The following is a 23993-nucleotide window of genomic DNA, read 5'->3' on the forward strand; positions in this document are numbered from 1 at the left end:
TAATTCGACAGGAAAATAATATTGCATATTTTTCAAAAATGTTATCGATACAGTTTTCAAAAATATCTTGATTCTCTTTCTACAGTAGCTAATTAAGCTTCAGAACAATATATGTCACGTAAGTGACATATATTGAAATGAAATGACTATAAACGGCTTTTATTTTGAAATGTTAAATATGTTTAGTGCGCAAACTCCGAAATTTAAACTGTCAAGAAAAGTAGGAAGCTGGCAGTAGTTCTTTCAAATGATGTTAAATGAGTTTAACCGATTCGGAGGTACTGATTTAAAATATTTCCTCAGATAAAAAAAAACGTGCGTTCTTCGAGAGTGATTAAATGTATAGAATCGTTTTCTATACACCTTTCACTCTCAACCAAAACTGCAAAAATTGTGTTTTAGGTCCATTCAACGTCTGGATACCAAGTTAAATAGAATGAACATAATTTGTCTTGCATTGATGAATGACTTTTTCCATATCTTTCTTCGCTGATTTTTACATGTTAATATTTGACATGGGGCTGTTATATATAATAATAAAGCTGTACAAACTTGAATCAATACTGCAGAAAACAGGATGTTTAAAACAACATGGTGATTTTATTTACAGAAAGAGTTCAGGCTATAGAGCGATTTCGTTTTATACTAAGATAATTAACTTAAACTTAAATTCAAAGTTGAGAAACTTTAACAATGAGAGAGGAGAGGTGAGAAGAGTGTGATGATTTCTTTATTTCATAGCTTCATCCAGCTCAGTGCAAACAAACAGTAAAAACAGACAAATATTTATTCCCATAGAGAGATGCATGAGTAAAGAAAGAAGAAAGACGAAATCCTACAAAAAAAATTAGTGAAAAGTTGGACAATCTGTTTCCTCTGAGAATGAAATTCAATATCACAACAAACATTTCCTTTATGAGAATATCCCAAAAGGAAATTACAAAACACTACAATATCATTTTTCTGTAAGAGAGTTTACAGTTGATTTAAAAAAAAAAAAATATTCTGATAGATGTTTAAAAAAGTTTTACAGTCCTGAGTTTAAAATCAGAATTCTGAGAATACAGGGAAAAATATTTGTTCCTGTTTTTTTTTTTCTTCTGCAAAAAAGTATTAAAAGTAAATTCAAATTTTTTTTTGGTTTTTGCTTTTTTTTCAGAATTTAAATCCAGAATTTTGTGTTTTTTTTCACATGTGGCCCTAGTTCTCTTCAGTCATTTTCACATAAAATACTGTATTATTTAACTTAACAGTCAGCACAGTCAGAGTAAACAGCAATGACCAGGAAAAATACATTATTTCTTACCATAAAGAGAAAATAATCCTGATGCATTTACATTATGTCAAACTAGGTAAACACAAGTATAGCCTCAGGGAGTCTCTATGAACCCTTCACTCTTCTGTAGCATGGTACCGTCTTTTTCAGACAGAAATACTGTGGAAAAAAGTAACAAAAATCCAGACAGTATTTCTGATTCGTGCACGAAACTGTTACAGACAGACTTCACCTTCTAAGATAACCAAGGTTTAAGGAACATGTATGGACATTTTTTCCACAGTAAAACACAGTACACTTTAAAATACAGAACATTAATTTGAGCTTACCAATGTTTGTTCCTCTTTGAATAAAATACAAACAAACCAATGACACTTGAGATGAGTATACACTTTAACATCCTGATGCTTCACAGTAAGAAAAAGTGTATTAACTCTGGTGTTATGTAGTAAATATTCATTTGTTTCTCAGTTTTATAGTTTTTCTGTAAAAGTTTAAGCCTGAACCGAAGAATCAAGTTGACCTGAATGTGTAGCCTTAGAGGTGGACTACAGAGACCTGCAGGGGCAGTGTTCACTTGTTTGACTGCAGGTAGCAGCATGCAGGGTGCCATCATTCAGCAGCACTAAACTGCCTACTGGGATTCACTGATTCTTACTGTAAGATATATTATTTCTAAACATAACATACAAATTAAGGTTACAACCCACAAAAACTGTTTTTAAATGCCTGATTTAAAACAATTTAAATATTGAAGGGCGGACGTCAGAGCTCCTACAGAAACAGAAGATCTACGACGAGTTGTCAGTTTAGTCAGAGCTCATTGATATGTGAGGAACACAACAGTAGAAACACCTTTAAAGAAAAACTACAACAGCCACATAAACCAAATCCTCCAATCAATGCGAATCATCCATAAATACTGGAAATGAAAAGTGGACGTAGCCTCTTGCTTTCAAAAGGGAAAAGCCTCAAACCTGCAGTCTTACTAATGGCCAGCAGGGGGCGGCGACACTGGTTTCAGAAGTCTGATTGTTCAGACGTCTATGAGAAAATGGTCCTCCTCCTCTCCTGGTGTATTCCCTCAGTAAACATTTTCCTATAAATCTGTAGTGTCAAGTCTTCTTCAACACAGCATGATGTTCGTTTAGTCACTGATGCTCCCATTGAGAGTCACATAAATCTCTTTAAAAAGACATCTGCATATGAATAAAGGATCTTTGGGCAAAGGACGGGAATTTAGGACTAGATTGTCGGATAGCGGCTTTTGTTATATGCAGAAAAACGTCCGTATGGAGAGCAAAGCAGGCGGATGTATCAGCCGTAATGTGATCCCTGAACCCACCGACTTCCAACTGATGAAGGTTTAGATTTTATAAAACTCGATAAACACACATCTGCATCTAACATCCGGTCGTAGACATCATCTCTCCATTCTTTCAGCTCAAGTTTCTCCTCTTATAATAACTGACTGCTGGGACATATTTCTATAAGATGATGAGTTCTTAGGTTGGAGTAAAACCTCAGAAGTAAAATACAAAATAGAGCAGGTGTGCTTTAGGTTGGGCGACGGGGTGGTCGTTCACTTCTGGCTCAAAAAAAAGGTGGCAACTTAAAGCCTCAAATCGGCAGCCCGCAAACCAATGGGGGACGTCAAGGTGGCTACATCCAGCTCTTGTATACAGTCTATGGAATCAACAGCTCTCTGACACAGTTGAACAACAGCTAAAAACTATGACCTTCAGGAATGCGTGATGTATAGAGTCGGGCTATTTCTGTAAATGGCGAAAAAGAAAGTGTTTCAATCAGCTTCATCTCAGGCTTAACGAAGGTCTTAAACATTCCCGCACAGCGTCCTGAGGACCCGTCCGTTCAGACAAATGAGGTCTGAGATTTTTCAGTTTTTCGATGCGTGCTGGTTCCTTACAGTCGGTGGGGAGGGGCCCCTCATGGTCCTGACATCCCTCTGAAAGTGGCCTCGATCTGCTCCAGAGTCTTCCCCTTCGTTTCTGGGATGAAGGCGATGGTGAAGATGACGTTGAGGAGGCACATACAGGCGAACAGCCAGAAGGTTCCAGCGCTGGTGAGAAAGTCCTGGAGGAGGTCATAAAGACATCAACATCTCAGCCATGTTGTAGAGGCCAGTACATATTTTACTAATGAGTTTATGGTCACAAACACCGCATTCAATGCTCACTTATTTAAACTATATGCTGGATTTTTGATTAAAAAAACATGCTTCTAAAGTAACACCCACAACCTGATCGAGAGAAAACCACGTCTATTCTCCCGTGAATAAAACTATTGACACGTAACCGAAGCCCTCGTGCACTCACCATCATGTCCTGGAAGGTTTTGGTGACGATGAAGGCCATGCTCCAGTTGGTGAGGACACAGACCGCGCTAGCGACTCCTCTCACTTTGACGGGGAAAATCTCAGACATCACAAGCCACGGGATGGGACCCCAACCGAGAGCAAAACCTGAGCACAACAACAGTTTGATATGTCTGAGGAGAACACAGAGACCAGGCGACACCTGCTTCTACAATCACCATCACCATCACCAGCCTCGCTGCTCTGAGGTTTCACTGACTTCACTGAGAAGCTTTAAAGATGACTCCCAAATTTAGCTCTTTGAATTAGCGATGCACTTTCAAACATTATCAGCTCAGTCACATTATACTGTTATTCTATTTATATGTTAGCACTCAGCAGCTATCTGTGTCTGTGCTCACCATGCCTGGCCTGTTAGCTTGTTCAGTGTTTACCGTACATCAATTTATCTGAGGCGGCCGGCGCATGGGAGTTATTGTTGTTGGATTTTAGCAGAGAAAAGACGGCGGGCTGCAGTGACGACTTCAGTCACTCACCCTCCACCCATCCACCACTGAAGATATGGGCTTGTGTAGCAGCGGGTCTATAACGCTCAACAATCTCTCGTTGCCTTTTTAGTCTAGTTTGCCACTAGCTCATCCTCAGCGCTACCCTCTCGTTAACTTGTGGCTGGATGGATGGATGCGCGAAATCCCGAATTCAAGGCTTTTAAAAGGTCAGTCCAAAAACCACAGGGGACCTTCAGAGGCTGTCTCCACTTTCTTATACCAGTTCTTAGTCTTCTTTACGTGCACATACGAGACTGAACATGTTACATATGACATAAAACATTTCCCTCAAACAAAATAAAGAACAAGAAACAGATGTATCGGGAATAGGTTTAAGTATATGTCTGTCTCTGTATGTGACCCTGCAGGATCTCACCTGTGATGAACACAGCCATGCTGGCCAGAGCGAGCCAGGCCAGGTCCAGGTGGGGCTCAGAGCCAGCCTTGCTCTGGATGTCCAGAAAGTGGTTGTTGGCTGCGGTGATGCTGTGCTGCTGTGACACCAGATAGAAGTAAACCCCGAACGCTGTTGTGCTGATGGACATGGCGACACCTTGATTTGTAAACAGAAAACACAGAGCTCACAGTCCGGTGCTAAAGTGAGAGCTGAACTTAAACTGAACCTGGATTAAAGCCGTGGCCTTCAATCGAACCTTTTGCATTAGAATTTTAAGCTTTTATTAAAGAGAGAAACAGCAGAGAGGTGATGAAATTATAGGAGAGAGAAATCAGATCACCAGAGATGATGAGCAGGATCTTCCTCCCTGCTCTGTCCATGATCAGCGCTGCCACTGCTGTAAAGACGACCTGAATCAGACCCACGATCACTGAGGCCAGGTCGCTCTCCTGACAACAACAAAACAATCACATCCATCCTTTCAACAAGATTCAACAAGAGTGTTATGTAAGTGTAACGCTGTGTGGGATTTGTGTTTGAAATGTTCTTTTCCAGAAGTAAAATAACTGACTGGTAGTTGAGTAATGAAAACAGCAGATTTAACTTCATTGGTGGATTCATTACATTTTATTATTTATAAAATTATGTTTTTTATCCTTTAAAATAAAAAGTTTTTGTTTTTTTCAATATTTTTGTAAAAACAAGCCAATTAGGATTTAAATGAATGCAGACACTTTGCTGAGCACTCAGTAAGAAATCCACATTTTAACCAAAGTTACATGAAAGCACTTTGCAAGAGGACGTAAACAAGAGCAGCTGATAGAATCGGAGAACACAAACACACTGACGGTTCTTCTCAGTAGTTGTTTAGAGTATTTGTAAGAGAAGGTGAGTGCACAAACTAAAGCCCCCCTCACCTTGAAATGTGCCTGTTCAAATATGGTCTCAGCGTAGAACATGATGGCATTGATCCCCGTCATCTGCTGAAACAACATCAGCATGATGCCGATCACCAGAGGCTTGTAGACCCCCGGGTCCTTCAGGTCGGACATCTGGAAGCTGGAACCCTGAAAGACGACAGGAAGACCCAGGTCATTAGGTCACACTGTGGTCTTCGCTGACAAACTGAAGAAGGGGTTAAAAAAATCTTCCAGTTGTTTGTCAGTTCCTTTCTGCAGCATCTGTGTTTACATCACGCAGTACCTCCTTCTCAATCACAAACCACATTCTCATTGGCCGACACTGTCGTGCAACAACCACAGACCCACCTGCTCATCACAGGCGTCCTCGATGCGGGCGCACTCCCATTCCACAGGAGCGTCCGGCCCTCGCAGGAAGCGCAGCGCCTCCTCCGCCTCCCGCCTCTTTCCCTGTGACAGCAGAAAGCGGGGCGTCTCCGGCATGAAGCACATGCAGACCATCAGCAGCGTAGGAGGGATGGAGCTGCAGATCGCCAGCCAGCGCCAGTCCAGGAAGAGACCTGCAGGACGAGTTCACACGGATCAGAAGAGACATTATTCAGAATAAAAGAATACTTAGACTCTATATGTGATCAAATTATTATGCAGTAAAAAGAACCCATACAATGCTGACAGAACAGAGGCAGACTGCTGAATTAAGTGTGACCTGAAACATTTGAACTCAGGCTAAATATTCTTCAGTAAGGAACCTAACCTGAATAAAAGTTAAACTAAGACAAACAGACCCAACTTGCTTTTTTGGAGCCAGAGGCGAGCAGACTTAAAAGGGAGAGAAGATGCAACAAACTGCTGCACCTGTATTCTGTTTGACAGGTGGCAGAGGTAGCGACCTGTCAGGTAGCCCCGCCCTGAGCCCCGCCCTGAGCCCCGCCCTGAGCCCTAAACTCTGGGGTTTGTGCTGTGCTGGTTTTTGTGATTTGCTGGTTTTTACAATTTGCTTGTTTTCTGCTTTGCTTAGTTGTCAAAGCACTTTGTAAATGTTTGTTTTTAAAGTTTCTACATGAATAAAGCTATTATTATTATTATTACTACTTTAAACCCTCTTCCTGCTCTGTGTGACTCTAAATGGGAGCATCACTGACTAACAGAACATCATGCTGTGTTGGAACGGGAGACTGAGACCATGAACTCATGAGGGATACGCCTGTCGGCCTTCACAATAAGAGCAGGTATAATAATGTTAACCTCTTAACTCGGTGAACAAACTCTATTTATAACGTCTGATTTTCTATTTCAATCCTCGTCTTCTTTGTGTCACGTTGTTGCTGCTGCTGCAGAAACTTTTGCTCTGCTTGTGGTTTTGGAATAATATAAAAAAAACCTTCTGGCAGCGTTTGTCTCTTTGTGTTTCCTCTTTTCAGTTTAGCTTCTAACATGATGACATTTCTCTTTTCTCTAACTTTGAAATTCTGATTCCCGTACGTAACAAACGTTAAAACTCTGATATAAATGTTCTTGACTTTTTGTAATTTCACTTCCTTTAAGATATGAGGGTCGATTTTTTGCTGCCGGTAGATTTCTGTCAAGACTTTGAAGCAAAACCTGTTGGAGCTGTTGGAATCGAATGTGTTTCATGACAGCAATTTAATACAGAATAATAAAAAAGATTTGCCTACGCTGCTTCTACTATCTGATTTTACTCATTTGAAGTTTGGTAGGACTTATAAACATATACATAACAAATATGTAGAAAAATCAGGTGCATAGGAGAGGAACAGGTCAAACTAAAAAATGTAAACTCCCGCACACTGTCTGACTTGCAGAAATGAAATGTATATGCAACTAGATCTTTGAAACTTGACTTGACCGAAACGTTTCTGCAAGTTAGACAGGACTGATAAACTAAACTGTCCTGAACTAAGCTGCTGAGAGGAATCTCCTTTGCCCTCTGGTCCCCATTTTAAAAATGATCTTCTAACCATGTTGGTGCTGTTCTGCCCATGACAGACTGAAGGCTGCAGGACACTGGAGCCTTGTAAAGTCCAGGTTTCCTCATGTCACGTCAGCTGTGTTTAAGAGCAGCTGTTACATTTTGTGTGTATAAGCTTGATTATATAAAACATGACAACATGAAACATTTTAACTCTGCAAAAGTTTTCAGATATTTTATTTTTCCTCAAATTCAGTGTGATGAACCTGCGCCATTAAATGTTTACATGTTCTCATGAACTTTTGGAATTTCTTCATCCAGCAGCCTTGAAACAAAGGCTGTAACGTAATGAGGAAATGTGTCCGGTCAGAGTTCGTCCACTAAAAGTTGTTGTTGTTTCCACTGACAGGCTCAGATTGTTATTCTAAGTGTGTGACAACATGACAGAAAGGATCCCTACAGAGATAGACCTTTTTGTTACAGAGGAAGATGATAGTTTTAACCACACACAGACGTTACATCGCTCTCTGCAAACACACCAGACTCCATTCAGAAAAACACTGATTTAACATCTCATTTTAAATCTCAGAACTTGGTACAATAAGCCATTTCAAAACTCTTTATACCTTTGAGTCTTTAAGACCCCAAAATATGTAAGATTTAAAACCAGAATGCCCTTAAACAAATAAACACTTCCAGGAATAGATGATCTGTTTGCAGTGGAAACCTTTTGAACACAGGAGTTGGTATTCCTGTGATGCCAAGATCTGTTAGTCTGTTTGTGGTATTGTGTTGTTTGTTGTGTATCACACAGTTCCACAAAAAATCCAAACAAATAGAGGCAGCGGTAGACAAGTAATTCCTGTGTTCTGCAAGCTAAAATGACTGTTTTTGTCAATGGAGTCTGGTGGCTTTGAATAACAGCGATAAAACAGCTGTTTGTGCATAAAGAAATCATCTTCCTCTTTAACTTCCTCTGCGGGGATCATTTCTGTAATGTTGTCAGACAATTAGAATCACATTTTGAGCTTGTTAGTGGCAAAAACAAGAACGTTTAGTCGACATACTCTACTTTGATTCTGCGATTTGCCCCCAAGGAATATGTTGCAGCCTGTTTAATGATGCAGGTTCCAGTAATCCACTGGAGAAATGCCAGAGCTTGTTGTACCTACAAACATTTAGATCCCAAAACATGTAGAAATACGTCCCGGGTTCCAAACAACCCAAATCAACCTTTCACCTGATGCATTTGCATGACATCAATGAATAAATCCCACATTTGTTGCACATTAAAGGACAGGAAAGATATTTATTCAGTGTCCTCTAACACGAAACAACCCCCCCTCATGTGACAACCGGCGTCTATTGAGTGAACGTGAATGGCATGCGGCTAACGAGATTAGCTGGAAGCAGCTATTTTCACACAAGGAGACTAGTGAGGAGGCAGCACAGGACTCTGATCATATCTGAGGATGACCACATGACATGATGGCCGGGTTATGATGGTCTCATATTCACAACCTTTGATCCCGAGTTTAAAACAGAAAACGTTAAACAAAACTCTGCTGTCACAGCGAGTGTGAAGGAGGAAGAGAGAGAATTCAGACGGATAGCCAAGTCTGAGAGAAGAGGCCGGGTTAGCAGCTGATGATGTATGTCATAACTTTAATGCTGTTAGTTACATCATGGAAAACTGTCAGTGATTCACAGCTTGTAAACTGTTGTGTTACAGTAACCTTGTTTTTTTTATTTCTCACGGTGATTTAAACCTTCAGTAGGCTCGTGTAAACCAGAGTCAGACTTCATGACACTTCAAGCTGAGATTACGTACCTGCAAGATATACTCCCATGATGCCAAGCACCACCATGAGCTGCACACAGGAGCCCAGCGTCCCACGTACCCGCTCGTGTGCCATCTCAGAGATGTACAGCTGTATGAAGATAAAGGAGAAAATAAGTAAGTGACAAAGTGACTGACATGTGATTGACTGACATGTGATCGACAAGCTTCTCCTTCTACAATAAATGAGCTCAGAAACACGGGACTTTCCAAACAGAGTCTGTTATGTTTATTCATTAATGTTTTACGTCTGCAGAAATATTTAAATTATACACAATAGAAATAAAACAAAATAAAAACTTAAGCAATAAGAGCAATGAGAAAGAGCGTGCACCATTCACGCTACACTCTGCTGTTACACTGCATAATTCTGTGTCTTACTATGAACTGTTACATAAACATAAGCATTAGGTGGGAAAGGATATGTGCATATGTTTGTTGCATTGTTCCTGTCATCAATTTTACTATATGCTGTTTACTGTCCTGATTAATCGAGTAATCATTCGATGTGCATAAACTAAAACAATTATTTTACATAGAGAAATACACATCACATGTTACCAATAAACACAATGATGTGTTCAAGTTACTCATTTTATCCTTCCAAATATCTAAACCTCAAAAATATACAATTAAAAATGATCCAATTGGAGAAGCACAGCAAACACATGCGATGGAGAAGCCAATAGATTAGTGATTATTTTAATATTTTATAAATATATAAGCTTTAAAACACTTAAACATATGCCAATATGATTGTTAATATACCACAAATATACTAGTAAAGGTTGACCTTTAGCAGTAGGGTTAGGGTTAGAAAGGTTGACCTTTACTAGTAGGGTTAGGGTTAGAAAGGTTGACCTTTACTAGTAGGATGACCGAGCAGACTGCACGTGAACCGGGATATTCAAGTTATCTCACCAAGGACACAAACGGCTAACTCAAAACCATTGCTAATCTCAGTGGTAGAGTCGGTCGTCTTTCAGTCGGAAGGTCGGAGGTTCGATCCCCAGCTCCCTCAGGCTACATGTCCAAGTGTCCTTGGGCAAGACACTGAACCCCCAATTGCTCCCGGTGGCACAGCCAACGGGTATGAATGTGATAACTGATTGACAGTTGGGCACTTTACGTAGCAGCCTCTTCCATCAGTGTGTGAATGTGTGTGTGAACGTGTGAATGTGACATGTAGTGTAAAAGCAGCTTTGAGTGGTCTAGAAAAGCGCTACATAAGTACAGTCCATTACGGCTGGTGGCCACACAGAAGGGAATCAAAGTACGAACACATGTTGTGTTTGAAGTTCTTAATCAATAGTTTACATTCAGAGATTTTATTTTTTTACTGGTATAAAAAAAGGAAAAAGGGGCTGTGATGAAAACAAATACAGACCCCACTTTTCAACTTGACTTTGTGCATTATGATTTGCAGTTTCTTTAAATCAGATTGTTGGCTATAAATAAAACACTCTAATAAAAAAATCAACAAAAGAAAGCAGGAAGAAGAGAAAGTATAGGACTGATGAAAACGTGGTGAGAAACAGGCGTACAGGCAAGAAAATAAGCCCTCCAGTAATACGCAAAAAGACTGGTTCTTCTTACCGGCACAACCAGCGACGTGACCCCGCTGGCGACGCCGGTGAGCACTCTGCCGATGTAAAGCATCCACACGTTCTGCGCTGCGATGATGATGGTGAAACCGAAGACGAACGGCAGCGAGCAGAACATCAGGCTGAGCTTCCTGCCGATCTTCTCCACCATCCAGCCGCCCAGCAGGCCGCCTGCCGCCGCTCCCACCGTCACTATGGACTGAACCAAACAACAGGAAATAACCTCGATCATTTATTTGCATTTTATAATAAATTAAACTAATTGTAATACACAAGGTTATGTAGAACTACTATGATTAATGATTGCCTTTGTTGGTTTAGGTAGAAATCGGCTCATTCATTCACAAATTAAACCAGAAAAGACACAAATGAAAAGACCGAATAGAAGCACATACGTAGCTAAAGCTAAAGTTATGTGATTGGATGTTTCTTACTGAAATGTTGGGAGTCGTAACATCTTTAGTTTTTATGTGAGTGAAACGAAGTCTCCTTAAAGTCGTCATGACGGAATGAAAGAAGTTGTAAAAAGTTGGCTCAGACTTCTGTTGTTTCATCCCACACACTACATGTACTCTTGGTTTAAATAACTTCTTTAATTTTACAGGAAATAATCTGTATACAGCTTCAGACATAAGTAACCAAATCTTTCATTTTTATACAATTTAGTGTCTTTACTGGGTGAGGCGTCTTCTCTGTAACTTGTTTGTGAACTCAAGTGAACTTAATGCCAGTGTTTGGACAACATGTGATGACATAAATCTGCTGATAAGTGAAAAACAAACATTTCAAAAGCTGTTGTGCTTTGAGACAAGATTAAATCATCATGGCTGCCATCGTACCCCAAACCAGGAGGCCTGGACATCGTCCAGCCGCAGCCGAGGGTCCGCGATCCTGCTGAGTTCAGGGATGGCGGGAGAGCTGTATCCCAACACGAAGCCGAAGCTCATGGGACCCAGAACGGACGCAAACGTCGCCAGGTACAAGTTTTTGTTCTTCACTTTACTGTGGAGAGAAAGAGGAACAGGGCACGCTGAAGCACGTAAAGGTCAAAGGTCAGTGTGTTAAACATGATCAAAGGACAGTTCCGCTGCTTATATAAGTTTATTTGCATTTTGATTCAGTTAAAGAATAACCTGCAGACTGCTTATTTTGTGTAAGAATTATTATTGTTCAACTTCAATATTTTGTTTGTGGTTATTTTTTGATTCACATGTTTCTGATGAACAGGAGCTGTAGCAGCAGTTTTAATACTAATCATATGGCAGGAAAGTATTCAGGGAGTGAACACTGGCTGTAAACTAACAGGTTTTGGATGTTTCCTCTTCTTCCAGGGCAGAACCACTGACTTTAAATCCTTTCGACATGGCATCGGAAAAAAAACAGCAAAAAACAAAGCTTTGCTCCAACATTTAGTCAATAAATTGATTCATTGACAACAATTCTGATTTCAAACAAACTGACTCCTCTGACGTGAGGATTTACTGCTCTTTACTTTTTAAATACCGTCAACTAAATGCCCCGTGCTGTTGGACTGTTGGTAGTACAAAACAAGCAATTTGAAGACATCACCTTTATTCACATTTTGCAACACTATCGGATATTTTATAGACTAAACAATTACAATACACCTGCATAGTAAAGGATGCATTATGCAGACTACTTCAAAATAACTCTGCCATATGTTGATAGATCAGGTTAATTTGTGTAAATAGTTATCATGTTTGAAAATAAATAGATCCTTGAAGTGATTAACAAAGTACACAAATAATGTAATCAACCCATAGCACAGCAAAGTGTTGGAAAGCAGGTCCTTATCTGTGAATGAGCTAAGAAGCAAAGCCTCTTTAATAGTTCTTAAACGATCCACCTTAGAGTTTAAAAATTTATTTTAGCAGCAGTTGTAGCTACTCTTCAAGTTGATTATAAAGTACATTTGCAGTTGCAGCTAAACTGACCTCATATCTGTATACAGTTGTGTGTCAACTGACCTCAGATAAGCCTCCTGCTCAGACATAAGTCCAGTAGGATCCTCATCTCCATCCTCAGCATCCAGCAGCCTTCTCCTCTCGTTCTGGATGTCCATACTGACAGCAGTGATGTGTTCCGGTGTTTACCCTCTCTTTGGCTCACCTATTACATGGATAACAGGTCGGACGAGACTAAAGCTCTCTGAAGAAAATCAAGGCAAGCTATAGTACTAACTGGCAACCGTGCAGCCCACCGAGGGAGGAATAAAAGAGGTCTATCGGTCTCCTGTTTCATCGGTAGCCCCGAATTAAAGATAGGCCAGTTGTTAACATATGATTATTTAACGTTACTCATCGCAAAAACTGTTTGGCGAGGGTTTTTTGCTTCCTCCACCGGCGGCCAGCCTGCTTTGTCAACATTTCAGTCAGCTGATCATCGTGTGCAAGTAGTGTGCCACTTATTTCCCGTTTAGGAGTTTTCAGAATAAAAGCCTTCATGTAGGTTTTGGGACAGGGATAGCCAGTCCCACTCACCGAATACATTGTCGTGTCTTCTACAGTAACCCGCAGAGGTGCATCTGACAGATTGACAGCAAACTAGTTTTGCATTGACCTCATAGAGACTGAACTAAAGCTAACGTTAACGAATAACTCATCCCCAAACTAAGCTAGTAGCAAAGCAGTTTACTATTAGCCATAACATTACACGTTGTGACTGTGGTAGCAGAATCAAGCCACTTTAAATAATACTGCTCTTCAATCTTCGCAACAACACATTAAACAGCAGTCGTCCGTTCCAACCTTAGACTGAATAAATAAGGTTACAACACGATTTGACATGTTATAACAGCACCGGAAGAGGCACGAGGGGAATCTCTTTTTTAGAAAATAAAAGCCTCTGATACCTCGCGCTCGGTGAGTTGAAGTTTGTGTCCATGGTGACGACCAAATTTAACAGCAGCTTTAACATACAATCAGAGTTTAAAGACACTGATCGACAGCTTTCTAAACGACAGGATGGACCCTTCTGAAATGAGAAATGACCACAAGGTAAAGAAAAAGTTTGTTGCAGTGCAATAGCAGAGAGCCTCGCGAGATGTTAAAGTTATTACTAACGTTTTCTGGCAGCAAACTGGCTAACCGTTGTTTTACATGCATAATGTAGAATAGTTAGATTTTAAAGAGTTTAGTTAAAGGTTTGAACTGAATGTAACTAGTAAGTTGAGTTATTTTTCTTGTCAGTACGTATATGCCAGCTAAGTTAAAGCAGTAAGCTGACAAAATAACATCGTTTTTAAGGTGACACTCACCTACAGAAGTGTTAGCCGTTGACGTAACTGAAATAAAAGATAATAATTTAGCATTAACAAATATAGACTTACTATAGACTAAACACTAAAAGTTTGAATGTAATATATGATGAAGTATCATGATAATGTTTGTTTATTTTTTTAGTTTCTTTATGTAAGTAAAATGTCATTAAAAGGAATTTTTGATTGATTAAAATAGTGGTGTTATTATTATATGATAGTGTCTTATTATTGTTATAAGACCAGGCACAATTCTAAAACTGGAACTGATGTTAAAAGTGCCACATAAACAAAACTGAATATAAAAGTAGTAGTGTAAAACAATTTATGTTGCAGTGTGATTCAGGCAGTCTTCTGCACTGTGCATATTATGTTTTGCGAATGACATTATTGCGATTTATTGTGCAGCCTTATTTGGAATCCTTCTGAAATGGAAAACTGAAATATGTTGTATTTAGTATTAAATCTTCATTGTCCACCAGCAGGCAGAAGAGCAGGGCTTATTTTCCAGTGCTGTATCAGAAGAGGAGCTGGATGAGGCCAGGAGAAAAAGCACCCTTAAGCAGCTTTTTGGCTCCAGTAAAATCCTTCTGGCACCAGGAGAGAAACGGCCTCAGAGACCAGAGCTACAGGGGAACCTCATCATTCAGAGCAAGGCTGCAGAGCAGTGAGAAACACAGACACAGAAACATTTTCAGGAGTGCATATGAGGGTTCAACTCTAGCCTCACTCACAGCTTTGTTTTGTGAATTTATTCTGTAGTACTTAAGTTTTTCCTGAAATTATCTAAAGAGAAATCAAATATCATATTTGTTACAAATATAGGAACATCAAATATTAAGGATCTTTAGGAAAAATGCACACAAAGTTGGAACATGAAAGTTAGTATTTCCACTCCCTATCAGGGTTGAATGATATTTATGATGGGTTTCTTTGCAGCTACACAAATGGAAAAGAGGCAGTGGGAAAGCTCCAGTATGAGAAGGCTGTTATCTACTTCTCCAAAGCCATCACACTTCAGCCAGAACAGGTGCAACAAGTTACCCATGTTCAAACTTACTATATTAACTAGCATCACAAATGAAAGCATTACAAAGCATTTAATGCAGAAAACAATCCTTGAGGTGATTTAGAAATGGTGTCATCATGTAATTTGTCCGGCAGAGAGCGCACACACTTCAGCTCCATAGCTTACAATCCTCTCAGCACTGGAATTGACTGAGACTGTATAATAAAGATAAATATTCTTTACATTTATTTTTTACTAAAGCAACCTTTTGAGTTCCTTCGCAGAGTCATATCGGTGCAAAATCCCACATAAAAAAAGATAGATTTCTATGACAGCCTAAAAAACACTGTCATTTTAGTAATTGGTCATTTCCCCTTTAAGATCCGTATTAGCATTTGTCTTGAAAAGTCCCAGGTTAACATGTGCAGTACTGACATCTGTTGCTTTTAGTTTTGTCATTCATGTTTATGTTAAATAGATCCAGTGTTTGTGAAAGAAGCAAATGTAATATTGCTTCTCTTCTTCAGACTCGGCTGTATGTGAGCCAGGCCGAGGCCTACCTGCAGCTGTGTGACTTTCAGTCAGCAGCTGCTTGTTATAAACAGGCCTGGCTCCTGGAGCCTGGGGCCTTCAGCAACCGTTTGGCCTTTGTCTATTATCTCCAGGTAAGAGCCCCCACAACCCTTCTCTGTTCAAGGGTTTACTGTTAATTTTACTGAAACACCTTTGAGTGTGTCCATCAAGAGCAACTTATGATAAAAACAGCAGTAGAAAAGGAGAACAGTTTTTGAGTTAACATACCAGGTAATCAGGGTGAGTTTGGACCGATCATTTAGGCCTTCTTGAAGTTAGTATATATAAAAGACTTAAGGCAGCTGTCAGATTATTTAACATTAAATAATTTAATGTTGCCCCCAGGGTCAGTGTTTGTTTGACCGAGGACTTTTCCTAGAGGCTCTGGAGGCCTTCAGCAAAGCTGCTGAAGTGAAGCCTGGCTGCAGATCCTATGAGGTCAAAAGGTCAGGAACATGTGTGCTAAGATCTAGATTAAAGGAGTGTGTTTTTTTGCTGAGGTTTACCAACAATTAACTTGGAATTGGAATTGCCCCAGTAGATGGATTTAGCTTTCTTGAACACACTCTTGCAACATAATCCTTCATTGAAAATATGCCCAACAAAAGTACTTCCACGAAAAGTTGTTGTTTGGCCTCCAACAGGCTCCAATTGTTATTTATTACAAGAACAGAAGGCTATAGATGTGGTATTTGAAAGAAAATGTTGTGGCTCAGAGTTAATTCTTGTTTCTTCACACACATTGTTCATTAATGTATTTTGTAATGTGTTCCCAGCCTGGCCTGTCTGTCAGCTGCAGGTCAACACACTGACTGTCTGAAGCTCGTGAACGACTGGATGCAGTCAGATGGTCCAACCTCAGACCTTCACATCCTCAGAGCCCGACTGCACAAACTGCTTAACCAGGTTACAACTTCACGCACTTACATACCAGCAGTACACCCACACACACACACACACTGTAAATCATGTAAATCAGTGAAGGGTCAAGCAGTGAAGTAGAACAGTAGACAATCTGACCTGTAGGTCCAGAGCCCTGCAAGTAACCAGAAGCAAGTCGACAGACAACAGAAGCAATACTTAAGTCTTTTAGCTTCTCCTCCTGACTTACAGTGACGTAACGTTTCTCATGTCCAGATTGATGAAGTTTAGATTTTCAAAGTTGAATGAAAAAAAAAGAATATAAACACACAATATTAAACACACTGCATCTACTTTAAACACACAACACATCAACTGTCTGGGATTAAATAAACAGTGATTTTCTCTTCTATGCAGACGTCAAGATGTTACCAAGATGCCAAGTCAACGTTGGCATTGAGCCCGACGTGTCCGCAGGCCGGAGCTTTGCTGCTGCAGCTGCAGGAAGTCAGTGAACGGGCCAGACAGAAGGCTGTGGACAGAGCTTTAACCAGCCAGCTGCCTGAAGCCCTCTGCATGATCAACATCGCCTTGGAGCACTGTCCACAGGATGCACAACTCTACCTGTTCAGGTGAGTCCCACCAATATGAAACACACTACAACCATTTATCAATTAAGAAAATGTAATATATTTCTTTATTAATTAACAAATTAAAAACAATTTTGTTTTAAGTTATAATCTCGAAGATCTCAGTTTTTTCGTGTCTTTGGTGGCACCTATGGCGATGAACGGAAAGTGTGGGAGCGCACCTCCCAGATATCCAGACAGTGCTGCATGTGTGACGTCCACGGTCGGCTCCGGTTGTAACTCTTGATTTTCCTGGCTGACGGTCGCTTTCCTTTTCAGACTGTTTGCTTCATCTGAGCGTCGAGTTTGTTTCTTCTTCTTTGGATTTTCACTTCTTGTTGAAGTTGTATCTGTAGTCATCCATCTTTTCTTTGTTTGTTCAGCCATAGTAGATTACTGTTTACTCGCAACACTTGCAGAGAGCGGAAAAGCAGCCGCTTAGCTCCGCCTACCCTCTCTGGCAGACCAACCACTGCTGGCTGATGGAAAATATTCAATTCAATCCTGTTAAGTTAAATTCTTAATTTCATTCAGCTTAATTCTCTGTTCATCAGAGGTATTCTGTACAGACGTCTGAAAGACTTCACAGCAGCCATCGAGGATCTGGTCCAGGCTGTGGAGCTGAGCGAGGAGGGGGAGGGGGAGGTCAGAGGTCAGGCAGAGGCCAGAAAGGAGAAAGATGACAGCTCTATGCAGGAGGACGTGCAGTTTCAGCTGGTTCTCACCTACAACGATTTTGCTGTCCAGTGCTTCAGCAGAGGTCTTTACGCTGAAGCAATGTTGCTGCTCAACAAGGCCATCGGGGAGGAGAAGGGCCAGGCCGGCCTGTACCTCAACCGAGGAGGTGTGTGCATCCCTTTCTTTACTGTGCACACAAACAAACAAAACAAACACATATGTTTGTTTTGTTTTTTCAATGAAACTTAAGTCAGGCCAGAAAGTGAGGTTTAACAAAAGAAATAAGTCAAGATATCAACGTGAGGATGCATCAACAATTATGTGATTCTTCAAGCTGAAATCTGTAACTTTCAGTTCAGTTTTTCTTGTCATGATTGAAATGTAGTCAGGGAAGTTAATAAACACTTAGCAGCTGCCAAACACAGGATACATGTTGGCTCAGGCAGGGATTAATAGATTTATTTATACTAGGGCTGTCAAAGTTAACGCGCTAATAACGCGATTCAAAACATCAAAACATTCAGCTCATTCAGGACATTATTGCTATGACTTTTCTTATTCATCCCATTCATCGTTTCCAAGTTATTCCTTTTTTTCCCAAAAAGATTCCCATGTGAATGAATGGGAAAAAAATTCAAAATCACAAGAAGGATTAAAAACTTGAAAAATATCTCTTTAAGGTACATTTACAACAGGTAAAGAATGTGTGATTAATTTGCAATTAATCAGGAGTTAACTATGGACAACCATGCGATTAATCGCTATTAAATATTTGAATCGATTGACAGCCCTAACATAGTTTTTATTCAACAATTCTTAAGTGAAAAACGAACATTCAGTGATCTACCACAGTGAATGTACATCGATGTTTCTAACTAGTTAAGGTGCACATGTTGAGGTGGCACTGGAACTGACAGCCAGCCAGCTGCAACCTGATGAGCCTGATCAACCTCTGTGAGTGTGTGTGTGTGTTTGCTTCAGACTGTTTCTTTAAGCAGGGCGAGTGGTGTTTCGCTCTGGCCGACTACCAGCAGGCTGAGGAGATGATGCGGCCTGATGACTCTGCTGTTCGGCTCCGTCTCGCCGTCATCCACAACACGCTGGGCTCTTTGTGCTTCCAGGACGGGTGAGAACCACACATAAACACCCACACGGAGACATTTAGACAGAGAAACCTGTTTAAATGATGCGTCTGTGTCTGCAGGTGTTTCCAGGAGGCAGCTGACATGTTTTCTTTAGCCATCCAGTACAACCCCACAGCCGGCCAGTACTACGAGAACAGATCAAAGGCATTTCGAAAGCTTTGCAACATAGAGGGAGCCAGGGAGGACCTCATCTGTGTGCTGATCCTGGATCCCACCAACGAGGAGGTCAGAGCTTCGGCTACACCCGCTGACTTTGTGGTCCGGCTGCAGCGCTGGTGACATCTGGGCGAGAGTTATTATGTTTTCTAGTTTTCTGTCCGTTACTGCTAATTTCTGTTTTATTTTGTCCGCTGGCTATTTTCAAAACTTTTGATTGGACGAGTGAGACTTCGCGTAGCTTCAGGCTGCTGCTAGGCAACACTGTGTCTCGAGAGAATCAATGAACCTGCTTTTATCATTGTAAATTTTAAATGAACGCTTTTAGGGCCAGCGCCCTCATCGCAAGAACACCCTGGGCGTCAGCTGTTATCGTTCTCAGTTGAAAATAGTTCAAGTTTTGGAACACCGCGGCGCTCGTCTATGTCCCTTCTCCCTCATCGCCAATCAAAATTCAGAAGGGGCGGGACTTCCAAGATAAACTTTGTCAACAGCAATGGAAGAGGAGAATGTAATCCTTCAGGAGGGCCTGGAGCTGCTACTGCAGGACACGATTCCTTTACATTGTTTTTATGTTTCTTTGCAAAATGTTCCTGAATAAAAGCAAATATTAAGCAAACAGAGCGATTCAAAAGTGCTGCCAGACGACTTTCGTAACCTAGCAACAGTAAGCACCGGCGCTTTTTTTTACTTCTGAAACTCTTGAAACAATGAATTTATTATTTCAATTTCAAAAGCTTGTGAGAGTTTAAATAGTAAAGTGTGTGTGTGTGTGTGTGTGTGTGTGTGTAGCTGCCTCCGATGCTCATGAATCTGTTCCCCGGCTGCAGCGCGTCTGATGTTTTGTCCAGTCCAGCAGCACAAGCAGGCAGAGTGCAGCTGATGGAAACCATCCAGGCCTGCAGCTCCTCCTCTGATCAGCACAGGTCAGCAGAACGAAAGCTTTGCACTGACTGAAGATCAGCTGACAGGACAGATGCACTGCAACATGTTACATGGCTCTTCCACACCTGCAAGGTTCCAATGCCACCAGTTTGCTGTAGATTCCAACTGAGCAGCTAGATGGAGGCACCTCCCTCACTTTCCACATTACAGAGACAGATGATGACCCTCTCACTTACAATGTACAATGTACACTTACATTCAAGGAGTGGTACACAAACTGACAGGAACTCTGACATGTCTTTAACAACCTCACTGCACTGAGACAGTCGCACACATGTCTAACCACATCTACGAGTCATTCCAAACATGAAAAGGTTTTTTATTGACTGAAATGTGTCAATGACTCCTGATAGTGACTGCTGCTTGTTCTTCCAGCTGAAGACTACATGTAACCAGCTGTGTTCTTAGACAAGTGTGTCATGTGTTTCCTTAGACTGAGTGAGAAGCTCCAGAAGATGACTCTGACCAATGAGAACTCAGAGAGCCAATCAGAGGAGCCATCAGGAGCAGGAGAGGAGCTGAAGTTGTGTGTTAACAAACAGGAGATGGAGAGGATTGTGAGGACCCTTCCATGGACATTATGAATAATCACAGTAGTGCTCATTCTGCACACATAGAGCTAACATGTTCATATTGATGTCTCCTTTTTTACAACAAATTACCACTGAAAATAAAAGTCTACTCATACTTAAGTCTATTTAAATAACTAATATTCTTCGAAACAACTGATTACAATAAACGTGAATAACTAGAAAGAATATATTCATGAAGAGAATATTTTAAAATCCATGTGAAACCAGGTATAAGTTCCCCCACATCATGCTGCAGTGCATCTTTGTTATGGTCGTGGTTTCGTCCATGCTACTACATTTCACACAGTGTCTTCAAATGAAAAATATTTCCTTCCAGATGAGAGTTTGAACACAGGCAGCGGTTCCCTCACACTCAAACAGCCATGCTCCGTGTGTCAGCTGATCAGGCTGCTGAACACGTCACTTCATGTAGACGGTAGCAGCATTATAAAATACAGACATTAAATGCACAACAGCTGTTTACATAAACAGCAAGGTAAGCAGCAGCGTGGAGTAATCCACTACAAGTCAAGGCTGGAGTCTTTTGTTTTCTTCCAGAAAAGGGTCAAGGGTCGTGATGAGTCAGGGAATGATAACGTCGTGACTGATATGACAAACAGAAAGCAAATCACTTCTTTCGGCTTGTACACACTAAAACACAACTTGTGAAGTTTCAAGTGAAACAGGATAAGAGTGTTTTCAGAAGGCCCTTTAGAAGCTTTGAAAGTAGTGTTCTTGTAAGAGCAAGAGTTATGTGTACTCTCAGAATTAACCATCAAACCTTTTAGCACTTTATCCTTGCAAACATTTGGCTAGCAAATGTTGTGTTTTGCGCCCCCATCATGTCAGAGCTTTGTGAGAGACATAAAGTCATCGGCTGTTTCGGAGCGACGATCAATTATATGATGTGAAACTGACCCCTCTGCATTCTTTGTGTAAGCATGGCTCACAGGCTGCACAAAGATTGATTTTCTATGTCAATAGTTCCAAAGAGTGAGAATGTGCGACAGTGATGCTGAACTGCAGATGTTCTTCTGTGGCAGGCTAAAGAAGCCGGTTCTACCAACTCTCCATGACCGTCCACCTGTGCATCCCACTGGTCCACACATTACCTCCCACCATTCTCAACCGCAGCCCAGTGGGACCGGACCAGTCCACCTTTAGACACGAGAGGAGGCTGAAACCACACCAAGAGAGTTTGGGTTTGGTGGAGTCGCACCCGGTGCTTGCATTTCTTTTTGCCTCACACTGTAAAAATCCTCCCATCAGACATTTGATGATTTTAACAATAACCTGAAGACGAAAGAATATCTATCATAAAACACATTTTTGTTTTGAATTCAGACAGTAGAAAGAAAACAGCAAACAACATTCTTTCATTTGATATAAAAATAAACTTTAAAGCCTAATAGTGCATCAGTGTATCACCTGCGTGACCTGAGGTTACTTAATACATTACAGGTAACAGGGAAGCAGATAGCAGTCTACGTGAACAGTGGCAGCACTTCTCTAAAGCTTTCCTGAACTGTATTATCCTTTAATTAGCTCTTTATTATGTGCTGTTGTCCAACAGGTGGCAGCAGAGGCACAGTTTAAACATGATGGCATCTCAGGAGTCCCTGCTAAGATAAGATAAACCTTTATTGATCCCACATCAGGGACATTGACTGTGTTTACAGCAGCAAAGAAATGACAGAGAGCATGCACGGTGCAGTGCACCGAAACATGAACATGGTGTTTCACATAGAATGTAGAGGTTTTTATAAAGTTAACACAAGTGATTGAGTGAATTTGGACTATTCTTAGTGAGCATGTGTGCTTTTATGTTCTACTGGGAGCCGGCGTGATTGAAGAGACACACCGTGGGTGAAGCAGCCTGTCACTGACGGAGCTCCCCAGCGCTGTTACTGTGCCATGCAGGGGGTGGGAAATGTTCTCCATGACAGATGACAGCTCTGCCATCATGCTGCTGTCTCCCACCACCTCCACAGGGTCGAGGGGGCAGCCCAGAACAGAGCTGGCCTTCTTCACCAGTTTATCAAGTCTCTTCCCGTCTGCAGCTGTGACGCTGCTGCTCCAGTAGACCACTCAATGAAAGATGGCTGATGCCACCACAGAGTCATAGAAGGTCCTCAGGAGAGCAGACGGCGTGTATGTGATCTGTCCAGTCCAGTTTATTGTTCAGGTGAACACCAGGTACCTGTAAGAGCACTTTATGTTTGAGTGCAATATCTTGTGATGTTGAAGACATTCGATCTACATGTTGAATCCTAGCTCAGGATAACTGTGTGATCTAATGTGCTCAATTGAATATAATTTACTGGACAAACATGAAAAACATGTGAGATTTACAATCACATATTACATATTGATTATTTTCGCTAAAAAAAGCAGCCAATTCAAAAGATGAATCTTGTAACGTGTGAGTTTTAAGTTAATACTTCAGATCAGATCTACATTCCAGTTTTACGTTTTGGTGCGACAGAAGTTAATTTGAGTTTTCTTTTGGAGTCAGAACTCTTGTTGGTGCGACCCAGCCTCACAGATCGTAGTGCTCCACAGCTGATCAGTGTTAACGTCGATGCCCCTCTGAGAGGCAGCTGACCTCACAGCTTTAACAACTGTTGTAGCAACAGCTGACTCTCGGAGAAAGGACCCGTGGCACACAGGCTGCTGTCTCACTATAGAAAGTACCCACAGCACATGACTGAAAGCACAAACATACCGATCATACCAGAGTCTGTCCCAGCCGGTTAACGCTGCACCATTTACTTCTTAATAGACTGTAAGGAAAAACTGGCACAGCATATTTAGTCTCTTCATGTTGAATGTCGTAGAAACCTTTCTGGTGTAGGAGTCGTGTTTTTGTATTAGTTCAGATGTATTTTTCTTTATTATATTTTGATACCTGTTGAAATTCCACGCCGCCGTGGAATGTGGGTGCAGACGACCACGCTTGTGTCAGTCAACACTTATTCTGTTGATACTGTCTATGTCTACTGAGCAGTGTAACCGCCTAATACAACCTGTGGCAGACAGGCCCGGGTCCAGACCCTCAGAGGGTGTGTGTGTGTGTGTGTGTGTGTGTGGTTTCTGTTCTTATGAGGACCACGTGTCAGTCAAAGGGTCAGCTGAACTTAATGAACAACAGCTCGTTTCATGTGAAGGATTTAAATTAGGGTCAAGATGAGAGTGAGATTAAATTTCAGTATCCCTCAGTAAGTGTCGCGTTCAGGTCAGGAATCACAGACAGTAGAAAGTCCTCACAGGTGCAGTAATACAGCGTTGAATGTGTGTG

The 23993-nt window shown here is 41.1% G+C and overlaps 2 protein-coding genes across 2 annotated transcripts; one reads left to right on the plus strand and one right to left on the minus strand.

Annotated features, from left to right (window-relative positions):
• Nucleotides 1–712: 712 nt before the first annotated feature.
• slc2a8 (solute carrier family 2 member 8) lies at nucleotides 713–13224 on the minus strand. The gene is made up of 10 exons (XM_069682980.1): nucleotides 12839–13224; nucleotides 11690–11852; nucleotides 10843–11049; nucleotides 9238–9337; nucleotides 5825–6036; nucleotides 5474–5623; nucleotides 4897–5005; nucleotides 4536–4712; nucleotides 3613–3758; nucleotides 713–3370 (listed from the first exon to the last, which is right to left on the minus strand). The coding sequence occupies exons 1-10, from the start codon at nucleotides 12931–12933 to the stop codon at nucleotides 3224–3226; spliced, it is 1506 nt and encodes a 501-aa protein (XP_069539081.1). The 5' UTR covers nucleotides 12934–13224; the 3' UTR covers nucleotides 713–3223.
• Nucleotides 13225–13834: 610 nt separating this feature from the next.
• On the plus strand, nucleotides 13835–22331 carry LOC138610070 (tetratricopeptide repeat protein 16). The gene is made up of 13 exons (XM_069682762.1): nucleotides 13835–13867; nucleotides 14613–14794; nucleotides 15067–15157; nucleotides 15664–15801; nucleotides 16055–16155; nucleotides 16486–16615; nucleotides 16988–17202; nucleotides 17754–18043; nucleotides 18859–19003; nucleotides 19082–19247; nucleotides 19971–20104; nucleotides 20608–20680; nucleotides 22269–22331. Exons 1-13 carry the CDS (start codon nucleotides 13835–13837, stop codon nucleotides 22329–22331), a joined length of 1761 nt encoding a protein of 586 aa, XP_069538863.1.
• Nucleotides 22332–23993: the final 1662 nt, after the last annotated feature.

The sequence above is a fragment of the Semicossyphus pulcher genome, unplaced genomic scaffold (assembly GCF_022749685.1).
Source record: "Semicossyphus pulcher isolate SPU_LCO1_2020_fin unplaced genomic scaffold, fSemPul1.0.p SCAF_6, whole genome shotgun sequence".
Classification (NCBI taxonomy): domain Eukaryota; kingdom Metazoa; phylum Chordata; class Actinopteri; order Labriformes; family Labridae; genus Semicossyphus; species Semicossyphus pulcher.

Coding starts and splice junctions, on each gene's coding strand:
- slc2a8 (XM_069682980.1), bottom strand. CDS start 12,933: ATGGACATCCAGAACGAGAGGAGAAGGCTGCTGGATGCTGAGGATGGA. Junction 5,006..5,473: donor TTGAACAGGCACATTTCAAG/GTGAGGGGGGCT, acceptor TGTTGTTGTCAG/GAGAGCGACCTGGCCTCAGT. Junction 3,759..4,535: donor CATGGCTGTGTTCATCACAG/GTGAGATCCTGC, acceptor TGTTGTGCTCAG/GTTTTGCTCTCGGTTGGGGT.
- LOC138610070 (XM_069682762.1), top strand. CDS start 13,835: ATGGACCCTTCTGAAATGAGAAATGACCACAAG. Junction 16,156..16,485: donor AGATCCTATGAGGTCAAAAG/GTCAGGAACATG, acceptor ATGTGTTCCCAG/CCTGGCCTGTCTGTCAGCTG. Junction 19,004..19,081: donor TCTTTGTGCTTCCAGGACGG/GTGAGAACCACA, acceptor CTGTGTCTGCAG/GTGTTTCCAGGAGGCAGCTG.